Source organism: Phaenicophaeus curvirostris, chromosome 5 (genome assembly GCF_032191515.1).
Source record: "Phaenicophaeus curvirostris isolate KB17595 chromosome 5, BPBGC_Pcur_1.0, whole genome shotgun sequence".
In the NCBI taxonomy this organism is placed as follows: Eukaryota; Metazoa; Chordata; class Aves; order Cuculiformes; family Cuculidae; genus Phaenicophaeus; species Phaenicophaeus curvirostris.
Window position 1 is genome coordinate 45519290 of NC_091396.1, and position 19505 is coordinate 45538794.

The 19505-nt window shown below is 42.7% G+C and overlaps 1 protein-coding gene across 2 annotated transcripts in view; it reads right to left on the reverse strand.

Annotated features, from left to right (window-relative positions):
* Nucleotides 1-6348: 6348 nt before the first annotated feature.
* Nucleotides 6349-19505, reverse strand: part of POMT2 (protein O-mannosyltransferase 2) — a 28951-nt gene continuing 15794 nt past the window's right edge. Inside the window, exons 13-22 of one of the 2 annotated variants that reach the window (XM_069858519.1) lie at nucleotides 18761-18912; nucleotides 17556-17647; nucleotides 16412-16488; nucleotides 15189-15260; nucleotides 14929-14988; nucleotides 14620-14725; nucleotides 12661-12801; nucleotides 11952-12066; nucleotides 10906-11372; nucleotides 6349-7147 (exon numbers count right to left, since the gene is read on the reverse strand). In XM_069858519.1, coding sequence (XP_069714620.1) covers nucleotides 11267-11372; nucleotides 11952-12066; nucleotides 12661-12801; nucleotides 14620-14725; nucleotides 14929-14988; nucleotides 15189-15260; nucleotides 16412-16488; nucleotides 17556-17647; nucleotides 18761-18912 — 921 coding nt within the window. In that variant the 3' untranslated portion in view covers nucleotides 6349-7147; nucleotides 10906-11266. The remainder of the gene's footprint in view (nucleotides 7148-10905; nucleotides 11373-11951; nucleotides 12067-12660; nucleotides 12802-14619; nucleotides 14726-14928; nucleotides 14989-15188; nucleotides 15261-16411; nucleotides 16489-17555; nucleotides 17648-18760; nucleotides 18913-19505) is intronic. The other variant, XM_069858518.1, reaches the window with a different exon arrangement.

A 19505-nucleotide genomic window follows, 5' to 3' on the forward strand; every position in this document is an offset into this window, starting at 1 on the left:
CATTCAGGACACACGGCTTCTCTTTATTCTTCAGACAAAGGGAAATGTTGCTCTCGATTTGGCCCCAGGTTTGAGGTAGCACGGAGGAAACAAAGAGAGAGGGGACAAGCGGGGTCTCAAGCAGCACAACAGAAGCCAGGAAAGCCAAAGCAGTCATGCTAGTAAAGGTTTTCGGAAGTATGCGAGTAACACAAAAGCACAACTATTACTGAAACCCTCGCAGTCAGCTCTGAAGTAACAATTGTGCTGATCTTATTACAAGTTCTGGTTCTATACATCCTGTAATCAGGAGAGAAGACGGCAGCCTCTGACCCATCCCAGAAGCACATTGACTCAGTGTAGGCAGAAAGCAGGCTGTTCTCATTGGAGTGCTGAAAATAATCCCTGGAAGGAGATAAATTCAAAGGCACAATGCTACATCCTCAGCCCCAGCTTGTCTCCCAGGGGCCTCTCGCCTAAAGAGCCAGAGTGACAGCACTGACTACAGTGACAATAAGAAGCCACCCAAGACATCTCTGCAAATGCCAGAATAAATTACCCATTTTCTTGGGCTTTTGAGACCCCATGTTCCCAGCACAGATCAGAGAAGAGGCTGCATTGGAAAAGCTCCATATACATTAGCGGAAGCTAGAGATCCCTGTCCTGTTGAAGAGCCCAACAAACTCACAAAGAAATTGCACTGTCAGATGAGACTATGGAGTAACAAATGCTTCAAATCTGTGGCTACTGAGCCAGAAAACAAATAATGGTTTGCTGTGTTCTGAATGCCATTGCAAAAAAAGACTTAATGTCAAACATCCTAGGTCCTTGAAAGATGCAAATAGTTTCTGTTGAATCATAGCTTCTGTTAAAAACACAGCATTTTAGCTTTCATGATAACTAAGAAAAGCATGAAAAGCATATGATCTCTATACATCTATATTCTTAAAGAATGGGTGATAAACAAAAAGCATTCAATAATAAAGAAAAGCCACAAGCTGCAGGGCCCATCCACGGCTGGGGGGTTGAAACGTGCAACCTGCCAGCCCACAGTGCTTCCTGCTGTTAGCCACCATCTTCTGGTCCACAACAAGCTTCCACTAAAAAGAGTGTCTTAGCTGTATGGCTGCAAAGGAGTCACTCGTACTGGGGATTGATGACAAATCAGTGCAATTGTAACAGCTGAAACTGCAAGGAGTCTGAAAGACCAGTCAGCAGAGAAGAAGGAAATATTGGGTTAATCCGAGCAGGGCAAACATTAACCTTCAGCTATCTCGCAGCTGATCAAGTGCACCAGTAAAAAGCCTGAAGTGTCATCCTCTGTGCATCTGCACAAGCTACTCTTGACATTTCAGCCTGTTGTCATAGCCAGACAAAGGTGGAGCTTCACCAGAGCTGGGCTGGACAGCAGAGCCTGACCCTGCTAACACGAGGGGGGAGCAGAACACGCAGGCTGTGCTGTGCTGCCAGAGTGATGGGAAGGAGAGTGGAAAGTCCTCCCCAGACTGCAGGATACCAAGAAGCAGAGCTGAAGCACGTACAAGCAGTCAGAGCAGCAACTGGGGCTGAATGTTTGCCTAGCAACATTTCAAATGCATTCAGAGCTTGTTGAGAGAGGAGAAAGAAGCACCACTAAAGCAAGTTATTGTAGTTAAAAGTGGTCTGATCCTAAAGCTCACTTGGGATACGGGACACCTTTCCTTGGGTCCATACAGGCACCGTATCAGCTATCACATCCCAGAGCAACAGTAAAAGGCAGGTTCATCCATTGTTCCTAATGGGAAGGGTATCTTAGACAACAGAAGTGAAGCCATGACAGCAAGGGAGCACAGTGGCTCTTGTCCAATCTCTTCCTCCCGCACCTTCCCTCTGTGCTGCAGATGGTGACTGCACACTGAGGGCTTGCAGACAAAGCACAAGTGTCAGAGCAGAACAGACGTAACAGCAGCAATCAGAGCGCTAGAGCGTAACATGTCTTCTTCCCTGGAAGAAGCCCCAGACAAAAAAAAAAAGCAATGGGCTGGTCGTACCTGTTAGCACCCAAAACCTACACTGGTATGACACTTGGCAGAGTCTAAGAACCAAATTCCTTCCCTATTCCCAAGCACCAGCTCCTTCTGGGCAGGATACGGGCACATTCAGGAGCAGTTTACCCGCCCTCCCTGCCCTACTGAACAATCAATCCATCCCTCTGCTGCCTTCTGGCCCTGGTACATGCTCTCTCCCTTAAAATCAGCAATTTTCCTGTGACAGGATAGACCTTCCAGGAGGAGGAAGCTGAAATGAGGAACTTGAGATGGGAGACAGGGAAAGCTCAGGGGTAAGAAACATCTGAACTGCCATTCACATGATTTAAAAAAGCAAGGGCTCAGAAGACACACTGCTGTTTCCTGTGTGCAAAGCAGCTTCTCCCTCACAGCTCTGTGGCTGCCAGAGGAGTCCCTCCTGCTGCCACGGCACTGATGCGCTGACAGCTCAAGTTGAGGCCAGAGAGGATTTAAAGTACAAGGAAAAACAAGCAAGCAAACCTCCCTTTTTGCTCAAGTGTTTTGTGAGCCTTCAAGCATGAAGAAGCCCCAGGATGCATCAAGAGGCTGAGCACTGCAAATGTTTCCATGGTTTGAGGGTTTTGTGCAATGTCCCCCAGCTCCTTTGGCTCCCTGTACCTAGCCTGGGAGCTCAGCTCTTTTATAAGATGTTCTCGGATTTCTGTAAGGCTGTTCCTGGAGCTGTCATGAGTGAAAAAGACCAGACCAGCAGCACAGAATTCTCCAAAATCATCTTCAGGCCACCTGGAGAAAGGGGAGGCAGACTTCTGGAGAAACTCACTGACTTGCAAAGAAAACAATAAGGCTTTTTTTGTGCTTTGGAAGAAGACAAATTTATATAATGTTTTTAATTTCCAGTAGGTCTCATTATTGTAATCTACAGCCCCTTCAAATTACAGTGCCAACACTCATAACTCTCTTTGCCAGCTGTTGGCTTCACTTGTTCAGCACCTCAGTTTACCCACAGGGAAAGAAACTTTCCCAATCTTGTAAAACAGCGTGACAGAACTTAGAATAAGCTTGAAAACGCCTGTCTCCAACATTGCACTTAGGGTTCAAGGCACTTGGAAAACAGACTTGCCAGAGGAAAACCACATAATCCTGGCCCAGGGATAGCAGTTTCGCATGTGCTGCTATGGTACCGTCAGTTTTCATCCCAGCTGCTATACCAATAAACCCAAAACCCCTTTGGACTCTTGCTCATTTCCAATTCTACATCTGCGAGTCCTCATGAATAATGCCACTCTGATCTAGCTGCTTCAGGCTCCCTGCTCATATCTGAGACAGACTCCTGGGCTTCGCTGGTCCTCCTTTTTCCCCCTAACCCCTAGTCTCGAAAACACAGGCCATGATGGCTTCTCTTCTCCCCAGACCCCTGTCCCCATTCTCAGGCAAGAGCAGAAGTCTTGCAAGTTGCCAGCAGTCTTCTCCATCTACCTCCTCACACCCTGGCATGGCACAGCACAGCTCAGTAACAAAGAAAATCACAAAATACAGTTGCATAACAGGAAGCAAAAGAGATGCAGGAGGGAATAATCTTGTCCATAAAACTATGAAGGCAGCAGCTGCAGAGCTTGCTGGCTGCCTCCGTGCTTGTGGCGAGAGCAGGGCAGCACTACTGACATTGAAGATCTGGGCTAAGTGCAGAGGGACAGGCAGAGGAAGGAAGAATAACGTGTGGGAGAGGATTCAACAGCATAATAAAATGGAAACGCGTCTTCTGACTTGAATTTGCTGCTAGACATCCCCAGGTTCATCTTAGATCTCCCACTAGGACCAGGTGGGGAACGTTTATACAGGCAGGTGGAAATAATCCAAGGCTGACAAGGCATGAAGCACGGAGAAGCCAAATGGGACCATACAGAGAGAGCTGATAGCCTGAGTATTTTGGACTTAAAGCTGTTGGATCAGGTCTGGCACTTACAGATGCTCAGACCTTATCTTGATTCTTTTTCACCTTGTGTTCTCTAGTGCAGTGGTAATCCACCCCCCAACCTCTGCCTTTTGCAAGTCACTCTACCAAAGTGAGTTTGAAAAGCCTGCCTACCATGTCACTCTCAACTGAAAGCTGAATTTGTTCGCAAGACACAAGTAGAGGTGTGCGCACTCTAAACTAGTGGGATGCAAGCAGCTATGGTCCCAAAGCTCTCTAGCCTCATTAGGTCAACATGGTGCTCTAGCTAATATGCCTAGCTACTTGGCAAGCACTGTGTCAGCAGCTACATGGCTTCTGTCCTACCTAGGGGTGGTGCACATGGGCTTGGATTTTCCTCCAACTGTCCTTACACTTCTGGACCAGATTATCCTTCAGCTGCCAAAACACCATGGTAAAAGCTTCGTGAAAAGATGATTTACTCCCTGTGGAGCCTCCTCTGTAGTTTTCCCACTGAATTTGTCTTGGATTTGCTGCTGCTGCTGAGCTCTGAAGAGCTCATCGATTGTCTTCCCTCTGATCTCAACTTTGTTCTTTCCCTCCTTCTTGTAATTTGAATTGATACTATCGACCAAGGCATATTCTACAGTCCTTTTATCTACTGCAGTTCTCTGAAAACAATGTCTTCTATTAAAAATTAGAAATTACTAAAAATAAGATTTTTCACTTAATTGTGCCCATTATTTGATGGCAAGGCTATGCTATCATCACAACCTTTCAGCTTCACACTCAGCTGTCTGCTTTCAAAGCAGAAGATACAACACATGGGGGTTGTGTGTGGAATTCCTTTTCTGCTTGAGGTCTCACTGAAATGGTTGAAGTTTATTATAAAAGCATTTGAAGACAGGTGCACAATTTCTCAGGGTGATCCATCGGTTCATGCCTTTCTATCTCTGCCACGTAGCGGTCTAATTCTTGATCCATCTCTTACTACCTGTGACCTGACAGTTTTTCATTAACTTTGATATTCCTCACTGCATCTTCATTTTGTGAAGCTGCCTTTTTGCTTTTCCCCTCCGTATGACCAGAGATTGTGTATTGGAAAACAGCTCCAAAGTGTAAGACAACCACAACCGTCAGATATAAGCCAGGAAGCTATGGTAGGAGCAATGAAGATTTCTTTCCGCATATCACGTTGGAAGACAATGTACAGCTTGGGAAATAATATGGGTAATAAGAAAAGAGGCACGGGAGACTTGAGGGCTGGAGAAAGCAACTTGCTCTTTGGTTAGCAAAAAGAAGATTAAGCAGCGGCCTGAAGACAGATCACACACTCTACATTCAAGCACTAGGTTATAAAAAAACTTCACTCTTACTGAGGATCGTGTAATGAGACAACAGTTGCAATTCAGAAGCCTAGAAACCTGGTAAATTCAAAGCAAATGCAAAATGGAAGCAGTCACCACTGCCCGCCCACGTGAGATCACTTACCTGCAGAAAGAAGCCATTCTTCCTTTTGAGGGCAGTGAGAAGCTAAGTTTTATTTCAGATATTGTCAGCATATTCTCAACAATTCTTCAAGCCTTTTCCTTATACTTGTCTCCCTACACTCTAGCATACTTCTGTATCAGCAGTCCTTCCTTCCAGAAGGATAGCCCTGACCAAATACAACCAAAGACCAACCTGCACTTTCTGAAGCAATACAGGATGTCACTAGACTTTTCATCTACATCTATTGGCCTGTTGTATCACCTCATATGGGCCATAGACCAGTTTCTAGTTGTCCTGGCTTTAGCAGCCCCCAGAATGTGTCTAAACAGACTGGTTGGCTCTGATTTGGACAGCAATGTGTAGCCCCAGACAAGAAGGCTGTATTTGGTTTTTCTCCATCTAGTAACAATTCCACCCCAAGGATGGCAATCCTTTATTACACTGAACTCAAAAGTATACGCTGCCCTACCGCTACCACCTGGATTAGAGCCAGATTCTCATTTACAGCATTCTAGTTGTATTATATGACTTACAGAAAAATGTTGGGTGCCTGAACAAAGTGCTCCATCTGTCAAATGAAGTGTTCATAAGCAATCCACCAGAAGCTTGATGAATATACCATTAAACCTGATATATTATACATATTTACAACTTAACACATCTTTAACATGGAGAAATAAACCTGTTTCAGCAGACAGTACTTTATTCTTACCCAAATGTACCTGTTTCACTTCCCACTGTGCTTATCAGCACGTCACTTGGACTGCAGTAAAACCTGCCCTCCCAGAACTGCAGTTCAGCAACATTTGTGTGCTAAAAGCTGATGTAGATCACTGTTGCCTGAGATACAACTCTCCAATGGGTCCATTTAAAGTTCATGTTGCTACTTCAAGTGTGCATGTAAAGGAGAGAGGAAAGGGGAAAAAAACCCACCCCACCATCTATACACACAGAGAATGCTTGAAAGAACAGGTATTTATTACAAAACTAAATTCTAAATTCTACCTCTTCTTCCACGATCTTGTATACAAAATACATTTTTACCTCAAGAGAACATTCTCTCATCCACACTGTATGGTGCAGTTATTACACCTAGTTAGAAAACATTCAGTTCATGGACAGATGCACATGCGTGCCCACGCACACACACACAGAGCATTAGTAAGAAAGGTTCAGAATATAAAACAGAATTACAAACAAGCCCCTCTCATTGCTGCTCCCAACTCTTGCTCAAAGGCAAGTTCTCCAAGGACAGCTCTCAACAGTGCCTCCTGTAAAACACAATACACTCACTTGGCAAAGTTTTAGGACCAATTACAAATTTAGCAGGAGTGGTTTTTGTGCTAGTATGTCCCCTATCTCAGATATTATTTGTGACAATCACAGCCCTTGACATTCAGGTAAAGAGCATAAAGGAGTTTAGAAAGGAAACCAACTCACAACCAATCATGCCACCAAGGTCTCAGTACTTTAAAGAAGACAGAGACAGTTTTCAGTCCTGACTGCCTGCAGCCTGCAGCCCCCCTGAAGAGAGCAAGTGTGCTATGGAGGTAGCATTCTTATCCTCAGCCTTCATTTCCCAGCAGGAAAGAGCCTTATGATGTTCTAACAGTCCATACATTTTTGCTTTCATGACACACACTTGCCAATGTGTGGGGTCACTTGCTATAAAGGGGAAAAAAAATCTTACCTATATTCCTCAGCTGGCAGAGCCACTGGGCACCGCTAAGGAGATTTTCACATTGCCAGCAGCATCCTGAGTGAAGGAAACACTTTTACAGCGGTACTGGTGCACAGAGTGCCCACCCAGACCGTAACTGCACAGGCACAGCCTCTGGAAGGGAAACTGTTAAGCGTCACAATGAAGATTTTCAGGTAAATGCCTGTGTTTCCACATTGAAAATGATTCTCAGAGGGATCCAAGAGGGTCAGGAGTGACCTGTCAAATAACACATTTATTTGCTTTTCCATAACAAGGTTCTGGTTTTGCTCTCAGTGCATGTGACGGGTATTCATCCACTTAGATGAGGTGGCCTGTCCTACCCCTTGATCAGGCACCCATAAGGAATGGATGCACAACCCAAAAACTGGATGAGAAGCAGACACGTCCTGTACTTTGGGAATACCTGAAGAAGCAGAAGAAGGAGGGAGATTCAAAAAGGTAGATCCTGTCAGTGCCCTTTGTGAACCAATAAGCCCTTACAATCAAAACGCAAAAAGAAAACTCTCTACAGATGAGAGAGTAGTGGCGGCTCTCCCACAGGCTGTGGGAACAACGCTGGTAAGCAGTGCATGACAAAAGTCTTCCACCTGGACAAAGGGCAACCTTAGCATAGGAATCACCATTCAAATCCTCCTCACATCTGTCACTCAGTTCTGGAAACAGTCCAGCCTCTGTTGCTGGAATACGTGCGTCCTGTAGTGACTTAACAGAAACCTTTTAAGATGGATGCATTGTCTAGGATGAAGCTATATGAGCCTGGAGGCCTTCCATCTATCCTCAAAAAAACTGAAGAGGTGAAAACAGAGTTTATGCATAAAAAAGAATTTGAAGCAGGTAACGTGGCAGCCTGCAGCTTTTTGTGGTTTGAATCACACAGTTTGATGAAATACTTTGCCACTGATAAAAGGAGCTCTGTCAAGCAAAGTTCAAAGACAGCAGCTGCTCCAGAGAAAAGCATCTTCTGGCCTCAGAAAGCACCATTAGATATTTTCCACAGGACTCGGGAAGAGGACTAATAAGCAGTCCTCAAAATGAACCTGAATTCATTCCACAAGCACAAATGGAAAAACTTAACTGAAGCAGCCAAAATTCCATTCAAAAAGCAAAGAGTGTCCTGAAGCCATTGTCTCACATTTGCACCACTCGGACATTTTATGCCAGAGTCAGTAAGGGAATCCAAATTATTCTGTTTTATTGACCTCACAAAATACTGATTATTATTATGTTCCAGCTATGGCCTGACAGATTGTGGTTTGAGAAACCAATACTGAAGGTCAAATTCTAACTAAAATATTTTTTTCAGTATTTTTCTCCTGAAAAAAACCCCAGAACAACATCAATTTACACTTACTTGAAAACCCAGCTCTTAGGAGTCCAGAGGGTGAGAGGGTGCAGATGAAATGTCTGCTCTTCAGTCTTCAAATGTAGACCTTTTAATACTTTTAACTCCAGATTAAAAAAAAAAAAAAAAAAAAGATTCTGCTGGAGGTTGCTCCCTCTTGTCCAATACCTAGATTTTTTTTTTTTTCACAGTACATGTCCATCCCATTACCAGCACACAAAGCCTAAGAAACAGATCAGTCTCAATGCCAACCAAATACTCTAAAAGGATTTCTGAAATGGTGGTCCTAAAGTAAAAACAAATCTTTGCCTGTACTGAAATAGAAGCTGGGCTTGTGCACAGGAAGGTGGGATGGGAGCATGACATTTGCCACCTTCAGCTGGTCAGTCCCCACCCAGCAAATTATTAACAACAAAGGACAGAGGGACCTTGGCCAAGGAATACCCTGGCTCATCTTCCTCAGGCAAAGCTGACCTACAAAGCTGACCCCTTCATAATAACTGAACTAACGTAGGTTACCGAGTCAATCTTTACTTTCCCACAGATTTAATTTGATGAATAAAGAGTGTTAGAAACTGTCATTCCAAAGCACTCACAGGTTTCTTAATATTCTTTGTTGTTAGTGTTAAGGGTAAGTGTGTGATTGTATGTGCTGGGAAGAACCCTACACTTGAAACAATGGCTTTTATCAGCTCTTCTGGCAAATCCTCCCCATGGCAATGGACAACCCTAGGGAAACCTCATACTCAGGAGGGCAAGGTATTAAACCAATATTCTCACCAAGAGTAAAAGATGCTGAATCACACTGCTACAAAGGCAGCACTGCACTGTCTGCCTGCCATGTTGCCAACAGTTAACAATTTGTAGCTGCTGTCAGATCAAGCAGAACCTGAAGAAGTTTGCAGCCTTCTCTCTCATCCTTCTTGCCTATTTATCACCTCTGTGAACTCCTGGCTCATGCAGGTGGGAGCACTTCCTGCAATAGCAAGTGGAAAAGCATCACCAAACCCAGTAGCTAATTAGCACAATGACTTCTCATCACGTATTACCAGCAGGTAGTAAACTCAAAACCTTTAGAATCAAAAGCATAGGTCCATACCGTCTGAGTTAGTGTCTACAGGAGTCAGCTTCTAGAGAGAGATATGACACACCAAGCCAGAGCCTTACAATAGCAAGAAGGTGCCTCACTGAACAATGCTATGGGTCTCTATTAAAGAGGAATGAAAGCGAGTCTGACTAGAGTATCAGTTCCCCTCACAGAACAATTATGCTAAAACAGCTCTTCTGTGTTGTAGAAAATACACTAGAATTCAAGGTTTGGTATGAAAATGCACAATTCATGTTTAAAGATGGACACACTCACCTGCTGCTCTCCCTGTACCTGTAACTTTGATGCAAGGCCAAGAAGCAGAGCAAGAGCTCTGAAATGAAAAGCCTAATTTCCTTGAAACATACACAAAAGTGTTTTTCAAATATTACTACTTGAGACAGGAAGTAAGTGTCATTGGTGTTGGCTGCTACAAGGTAGCAACCTTAAACTATGACAAGAAACTAAAATTGGTGAAGAGTAGAGCATGGAATAAAAAGAACTTTTATAAAAACAGACTTAACACAGGAGAAATAAATACTGATAAATGGTATTCCATTTGCTTGGAAGGAGTGGATTCAACATCCAGTGGCTCTTGACTCTTAGCAGACAAAGAATTTTTGCCCAGCCACACATTTTCTTCAACACAGTAATTTAATGGCCAGCCACCTACAAGAGGGAACTTGCTGGAATAGAGTCCACGGATACCGTGGCACTGACAGCCAGTTTTGCAGGTGCCACATTCATTAAGATCAAGCCTTCCCCCTAAAAGCACAGGTACCACCACTGGAATAGCTGGGATCAAAGCAAGAATGACAGCTGTCTGTAAAATTCCCAAGCTATCATTTCAGTCTCTAGTACATCCCAAGAAGCTGGTCCTCACAGCATACCAGGACAGAAAATAAATCGCCTGCTATTTTCATTGTAATCTCCTTTGTAGTTCTGTCTGAAACTGCCAAGAAGCCACAAAATGCTAAGCTGGAACAATCTGGCCCTGAGTACAGGCCTGCTAGGTGACAGTTACAAATGCTTACAGGTGACCAGAAAGCAAGGCAGTATACAGAGATAAACGACCTCCACCTCCTCTGTCTGCAGAGGGCCTGAGAAACAGGCAAGGCACAGTGGCTCAGGAGATTTCAAGCAGACCCCTTTCAGTCAAAGTCTAAAAATTCAGAGTGAGAACAAAAAAACGCAGACAGCCAGGTCAGGGTAGAATGAAGGTCCCCAGATATTCACAGGAAGCTTTCAAAAACCTCACCATAAGAAAGGTGGTTAATCATGATGAAAGTCCTAATGTCTCAGACACTGTCTGGCTCTCAAACTGCAATAATGCTTAGATTACCAGAAGGAAGAGACACATACACGTGAACATGCAGCTTACACACAGTCTCCAACTTGTACTGGTCCGACTGCAGGAATGTCACTGCTGTTTGACTGACATATATTGCTTAAAAGACTTGAGATTCAAGCAGCTGCTTGTCCAGGAGTATAACCTAAGAATTCATGACATGAATCTTTCATTTAAAGGGACCTTCTCAGGGTCATCCTCTGCATCTTCCAACACAGGAAGTGCAAACAAATGCCAAAGCAACAGAGCTATTATACCCAGAGCTCTCCAGAGAGGTCATTTCGCAGCCACATGTCTCCAATGCATCAGAATCAGTCTGACACGCAGCAAATCTCAGGCTTCTCATCCGCTGTTCCGAGGATCCCTTTGCTGGCTCTAGAACTCCCAGGAGTCCATCCACCGGAGCCCTGCCATGGGGCTGCTATGATCGGAGGCCATGGGTCCTACCATCCCGTAGGACAGAGGATGGAAGAGGTAGAAGCTATGGGAAGAAACCAAATGCCCATCAGGAACTATAAAGTTTTCTCTGTCAAGAACATTACAGCAGATCAGTCTATTCAGATGTCCTACGGGACCTATGGTTTTGGGTTGCTCTAAGCTCTACTGGGGACCTTCTAATCTCTGCTGAACACACCATATATATAGTACACGGTTTTATCACAGGTGGTATTTTGTCTTAGAAAGCAACAGCTTTGGAGACAAGCCAGCTGAGAAAACCCACAGCAATGAAGAATTTGCCTGCATTTGAGGGATGTGGCACCGCGTGACATGGGGACGAGATTCAGAACCAACTGAGCTGTGGGTTTGGAGGACAACAGAGTGCTCACACCAAGGGCCGGAATAAAAGAAAGATTCCCTGCAGCAGAAAGATGTTTTATAATGCAATACTTAGACACTAAATCCAATCAGACTTGAGGGTTTAGGATTGGGCTTGATGTCTAACAAGTTCGGCAGAGAAAAGAGGTAGAGACAAAGGTTAAAGATAACTAACAGGCAGTAAGGTTTCCATTGAGACAGTGACTGTCACACATTCAGGAAAAGTTCAGCTTTCAGCACTCACCTGTACAAGATGAGCAGAACCAATGCCAGGAACCCCCCTCCATATACTTTTCTAGCTGTAGTACTGGGTGACAAGAACCCAGCACAGAACTTCAGTAGTGTGTCCCAGGTGATTCCTAGAAGGAAGAGGTTGAAATCAGGAGCGATGCAGCAGCCAAAGAACAAAGCTGCTACGTTCAGTCACAGACTGGGCTGACAAAGCTCTGTTAACACCAGAAGACCTTGTCAATTTTAAAATACAATTACCTTGGTAAACCTCAGAACTACAGGGATTGTTTTATATTAGCAGAAGGTTCTTTTTCCTACCTTTCTGTTCAAGTAAATGCAAAAGAGATGTGGGCCCCAGCACGCTAACTAAGTTGGTATAAATTCACAGGAAAAAGACAGAGGCAACAAACAAAGGGAAGTACCTTGTATAATAGCATATATAAGAACAGTCACACAGCAGAGAATAGGAATTGCATCTCTAAATTTAAATGCCCTAAGCACTAGACATGACTGCATCTTCAGGGTAGTAACAAAAAAAAGACAATTTGGCACTGCAAGCTGCTTTGTAGAAAAAAACTTTGGATTAGTCAATGTTTTCAAGCACTTTGCACAAGTAAGAAAAGGAACTATTAAAAAATTACACTGTTTAGTTTGAAAACATTCTACTTAACAGAATTCCACCTGTATCCTTGTCTTGTCTTCTCCCAGACTCTAGTATTTACCTGTCAACATGCTGGAAAAAAGCATGGCAGGAAAGTAGTGGTGAAAGTAGAGAACTCGGCCCATCATAAAAAAAGGGAGGTAATGAAGGAGCCAGCCCAGCATGATCTGCCCTCCACCACACAGCACAACTCTGGACAGCTCTGGAACACAAATAAACAGACTTCAGCAGAGAAAAAGTCAACTACAGTTGTATTTGCAAGCCTTATCTCAGCAAGTAAACACAACAGGAATGATCTTTGCAGGAAGTCAAGTATCGGTCTGAAATTGCTCCAAGCCTCTGCAACATCCTAGCTGCATTCTTTAGTTATCAGAAAAGATATACGAAGACATAAGTCCCAAGGGACAGACAGGCGGTTGACCAAGTTCTATGTTGAAAATGAACCTGCAGTCTCAGGATGCACAGCAATTAAGTCATTCTAGTTTCCGATGTTTTTTATTCTCTCTTCAATGAGACTACAAGCCATCCAGATGACTACATTGCCAGCCTTTCTTGGAAAGAAATGTTGCCTAGCTTTCAGAGCCTGAGGAAGGGACTGAGAGCTCTAGTGTCTGCATGCAGCTTAGTGAATAACTTACTATGCAACTGGATAGTTTCACATCACATTTTAGAATTCAGTTCCCACAGAAAGATCTACAAGATGAAGCAACCATTGATGTAAACTGGAATGATCAAAGTGTGACTTATTCGGGTTTGCGAAAAGCTCTATAGCCTTGGCATTGGACATAACAAAGGATCATTGTACCTCATTTCAAACATTTCTCATCTCGAAATACCATGCATACTATAGTAGTAGAGAGCACATGCAGAGCTTGAGAGTAGGGCATTGATCCAACCGGTCTGCGGCTCTAATAGCCAACACAGGTAGCTTCTTGCACTATTTTTGTTGAAGATCTGTCCTGTTCACTAGTAAACTACTTGAGATATGAAGCTCCCACTCTCTTCCTTGAGGATACCGCTCAATAACCCAAGCTCAATGGTTTCCCACCCTTGTCACACAAAGTCCTGCCATTCACGCATTTTTAAGGTGCCTTCAAGATGCCTTTATGTAAAAGAAGCCTGTTACCAGTAACCTATGTGGGGCAAGTATCTCTCCTAGAAAAAACATCTTGGAAGCCTGCAAAAGAAAACAAGATAAGAACCATGGGACCAGTAGATTTCTGTATCAGGAAGGTTTCCCTGACCTATGTTTTATCACCTTCCCCTGCTGATATGTCCAGATCAAATACAGTTTTTCCAACAGATACACACGTGGTAATTTCTGAGCTGCAGTAATCAATGTAACTGAGAGCAACTGTGGCCAGCATTTTGGCTCTTGGGCAGTTCATAAGCAACTCCTATGCTAGGTTTGACGATTGCCTGCAGAGTGGGCAAAGAAGTTACTGACTAATTCAAGCTCTTGTTTCCTGCAAGAAAACAAGGTAGCAAAAGCTTACTGAGACTCATATCTTTGGATCACCTTAAGATGCCAGCTTACACCCAGACCAGCTCTGCCATCTCCAGCAAAGGAGCAGTAAGACTTTTGAGGAGCCACTGATAACATCTCCTGTCTGTAAGCGACTTTCAGAGCACTTCTCTTTAGCTAAATAGGTTCCTTAGGGCCCTTGCTGACCTGAGGACTTCTGATCAAGTTTCACAGGTTTAGGAAATTTGGCAACTCATCAGGAATGGTATGGTGTGCAAAAAGCAAGATTTGTTCATGAGCATGATTAATTTCTTGTATGGAACCCTTTAAGAACATTCAGATCATTCAGTGCTACCCTTTCAGAGCACTAGTGTTTTGTACATACAGCTGCTTTGACTGTATCTTTGTTCAACTCCAGGGTTTTAATACAACATAAAAAAAGATTTATTTTTTTTTTAAATACAGGAGCCACAAGATGAGCTTTCCTGTATCAGGAAATCAGGATGTTATAATACAGATCCTATAGTACAGGCGGGATAGGAAGACTGAGCTCACCTTTTTGTTCAGACGTCAGCTGGACACCTCTCTTCAGGACCACTGCAGTGGAAACTGCTATCAGAAGATATAACCCAATAGTGACCAGATTTAGCCACCAAATCACCTACAAAGGAAAAAAAAGGGACATTGGGACTTAAGGCTGGACATGCACATGTGAGAGGAAATTAAAAGCTACGTGCAAATGTAAGAGTATAATGACAGACACTGTCCCAAGCGGGGACAAAGAGGAAGAGAATCAGCATCACTGGCAAGAGTAAACTAAAATTTGCTAAAGACATTGTCTTGGAACCTCCCACTCCAACTTACCGGGTTTCCCAGCAAATAAACCCGGTAATCAGTCTCATTGACACCAGAAAAACGCAGGCCCTGAGGAGACAGACAAGAAGGGGGTAAACGGGTGTGCATAAATCCAGTTTGTATTTTGCACAGTGTCAAAGGGAGACATGAAGCTCAGCTACTACAAAATAAAGCTGACAATATCTTGAATGCATTTAAAAGGTGCTATGCTTCAAGAAATACAGCAAAAGCACTTGAAAACAGACAGGAAGGTGAATTGATCAATATACCTGGTAGTTGATGGGCCAGTGCCAAGGTTTGGATGTAACCTCATTGTCCTTTGGTTTGAGGCCGCTGTTTCCCTACAGATAAACAATCAAGCGGTTATGCTGCAAAGCCTGCCCAGAAATGTCTGGATACGCAAACATACAAGAACACTCTTCCTGAGTAAAGACTGTTTTCTGACTACATAAACATATCACCTTCTGCAGATGGCCACAATGAAGACAATGAATCTTTTAATATTATTGTGCTAATAAAAATGTTCCTTGTGTACCATTAGAGGAGTATTCTCTCACTACACTTCTCCAGCTTCTCTGTCATTAAGGACACATGTTGCATAAGCAAGACCTTCATTCATTAAGAGACTACTTTGACAGGTTTCTCTCCACTCTGAAATAACAGCCTCAGAAAGATTATTTCCATGGAAACTCATGCAGGTGCTTCCTTACCTGAGACTGCATTATTGCTGGTTGCCATGGAAACGCTTAGCATGAATAACATTTTGCTTGACTACCTTTTTTCTTTTAAGAACCTGAGAAGATCTCTACAAACAGTAGCAAATAAAACCTTAGACCTCCTTCCCATAATAGTAACTTCCAATTCTTCAGATAAAGGATTGAGGAGTTGGAAGCAGAAGGGCTGTGGCCAAGAACACAAAGAACAAGCACAGGCAAAGATCACAAGAGCAGTCACCTTGAAAATATTAATTCCAGCTCTTGTATGTTTTTAAATTCAGGGATAAACAGGGAAGAGGAAAGAAGAAAACACAGCACCTTGATGAATTTAAAAATAAATTAGAATCTTCCCATTTTCTATTCAAACATTCATTGTTCTCTTCAGTTTCTGTTCAGCTAATTTTCCTGGCCGATCACAGTAATATTCTCCCGCTCACAAATATTAATTTAACTTTAAAGCCTTCCAATAGGGTAGAGAAAATATTCAAATCCCCTTTACAGAACCGAATTTCAGCAGTGGAGAGATTGCATAACTAGGCTGTAGCTAGATCACCCCAAAAGCAGAGTCAGGCATCAAGCCCAAGGCTTTCAAACTTTGGGAAGTTTTAGCTGCAATATCATCCCTTTTTCCAAGTATAAATTCAAGTAGGTTGCTGGGGTATGTAAATGCTGCCCTAGCTTGCAGCCATCACCCGGATATCTCAGAAAATGCTTACTCTTTTTGATGCAAGAGAAAGGAAGAAGAAAATTATAATCTATAACTAACAATATCCTACCCGGATCATAACCATGTGGGATTCTAGCAGAATTTCTGCAAAAGAGGGCTTCAAAACATCCAGGCTGATATTGGGCACTTTAGAAAGAGACAGAAAAACAGGTTAGAAGCCTGTATGGTTTACTTTCATTTGCTTCTTCCATAGCAAACCAAACTATCACCTCCCATTACAAATCTGCTTCTAGTGTCTCTTAATTCCCTACACAATTAATTTCTATTCAAAACAGAGGCTTGCAGTCAAAAGTATTCACCAGTGAATTTCACAACTGATGCACTCCTAGACTTCTTCCTTTACTTCCAGGATGAGAAATACATAAAAGTCCACGAAACAAACAGATTTGTATTTCTAGCTGAAATTAGAGACATATTGTTCATAGGCTGCTGTTTATCTGTAAATGAAACATGAATGTGGGAGTGTAAAATGCATTGCAACAGAAGAGGCAACTCTACCAAGTCAACAGCCCAGGATTCCCTTTTCTCTGATTTGCAGTTGCCCTCAAAGGATGAAGAACACTAGTTTTTTTAATAATGCAGAACCCAACCTAAGTGATCTGCAATTCATGGGGTGAAAATTATATCAAATAATTCAGGCCAAATGAGGCTGTGACACATATCTAACCTCCTGGATGAGGCTGCAGGGCCCATCTGTCATTATTGGCAAACTTAGCTCTCTTCCCAGCCTCTGTCACGCTTCTACTATGCATTACTTGACGGTACTGCAAAGTCATTATTTAGCATGCCTCCCTGTCAGAGAAGGGAGAAAAATACACCAGAACAGGATGGATTCTAACTTAAAAAAAAAATCATTAAAATATAAACAAGACACGTATGTCATACAGCCTGAACTGCAGCACCTATAAAACATCCCACTTTCGTTATCCATGAAGATCTCAAAATCCTTAAAAAATGTCTTTATACATCTACTACACTTGAAGCATTATCACCAGTTTACAGTACAAACAGTGAAGTAGAAAAAGCCTATGCATCTTTGAACAACTGGCCCCAGTTCAGTCTGGCTTGATTTGAGAAAGAACACATATATTCCAAACCCTGAATGCTGTTTCTTGCCATTTGATAGCTCACCCCAACCTTTTAACAGCAAGCCAAGACACACCCTCAACAGGAAAGGGAAATAAGTTACTTACATTTAGGGTTGATATGATCTTCAAAGTTCCAGAGGGAATTGGGACTCTCCTTCAGATATGGTGTGCAGGTGACTTCTACTTGTTCCCAGCCCCTGAAGAACAGCAGAACAGTTACCTGCCACTCCACAAAAGACCACTCTGTATTTCCAGTTTCGACTGCTTTTGCCCCCATTTAGCTTCATGCTTTCCTGTAATACTTGCTATACCACTCAACCCCAGCAGCCACATTCTTATATGCTTTAAGCACCATGTAGAAACCAAAGCAGATTTGCAAGGACAACAACATCAAGAAATCTACTGAATATTTCAACCACATTTCTAACTTTCAGCATCTAAACTAAAAAAACCTAGGTCCACACATAAGCAGTGTCATTTCTGAAGATGATGGATGTTGACAACTAGACACTACTTCAAGTCAATCCTTAGTCTCTCCAGAAGAAAATCACTATTGTTAATTTAAGTCAATCCATGCCTATAGCAACCATGTTACATAAACAAAAAAATTACTTTAGAGGATCCCACCAACAATTCATTTAGTCTGTCACTCTGTTTCTAGCAGATCACATCAAACGCTTCGGGAGAAAGTGCATTGGATCTTGCAGTAACGTGAGGGTTTAATGAGGAATTTTCTACCAACCACCACTTAAAGAGCGTAACTCCACTAATTAAGTAGTATTAATTAATCACCACTTACTTCTCTGAAAGATCGTGGTTATAGCCCTTTAAATTCCTTATATATTCCTTGCTTCAGATGGTGCATGCAAAAATGGCAGGTCTTCCAATCACAAAAGAAATTATGAATAAGAAGAAATTTGGAGGATTATGGTATGGAACAGCATTAAATGCCTCAGTTTTTAGCAAATTTCGCGAATCCCAAGGATAAAACGGACATTGAAGAACAGGTCTGTCATCTCCTTCTGGACTTACCAGATGACAAGATCTATGCTCATATCACTGTTGGATCTCTTAGTAAGGGATATTATTTTTCAGAGCTATACACCTTCACTGTAACAGACTGCATTACCCTAAACCAGGATCTGCCTCTCTGGTTCTATTTTTAGTATTTCCTAGTTACTTTTAAATTCTTTTAAAGATAAAGAAAGGGAGGAAATGTGATTATTGCTTAGTTTAGAAGTATCATTGAGCAAGGGAATATGTCAGCTCAAGGCCTTGCCACGGGTAGAGAAGGATTACAAGCTATTTACCATTTTGGTAGAGTCTTTCCAGAGGAGCCCAATATGCACCCTGTGGCCACGTGGGTTAGCCGGACCTGACTCCGTAGGACCTTGATGAGCTTCCCAGTTTTTCTGCCCACCACTTCAATCCGCCAGAAATCATTGGCGTCTCCTGTTCCATTCTATTACATAAATATACCATAGTAGAAGTGGAAAAAAAAAGAAAAAAAAACCAAATAGGAGACATAGAGGGTTGAATCACTGCAAACACGAACTTCTGAAACTCTAATGGTGGCAAAGCTAAATAAAGGAGCCCAGGTTACCCTCACTCAAACTTCACAGAAGAGATTCCTTGTCAGGAAGAGATAATTCTAGACATGAACAACCACTCTCAAACACAGTTTTACCTTGCCAAACTTACTTTTTTTTTTTTTTCCTTCCAATTCATACTTGACTGTGTCCAAGAGCTACATTTTAAATAGAGGTAACTTGGCTGCTTCACAGAGGGGTTTAGGCAACAGCCTCTTGCATTTGGAAATCCACCCCTCAAAGCAGATTTCCTCTTTGTGATTTAAAATCCTGTCAACATTCTGTCAAAAAAGGCACTTGTCTATGTGACAAGGCCAAATACGTAAAATAATACTTGTCAAAGCAACTTTAAGGTTGCTCAGTTTGGCATTTACAGAGTTCAACGCTGCCAAAGCTAGACTGGCAGCAAAAGCTTATTTTCATGTCTGTGTTCACATTAAATAGACCTTAAATATGAGAAAAACTA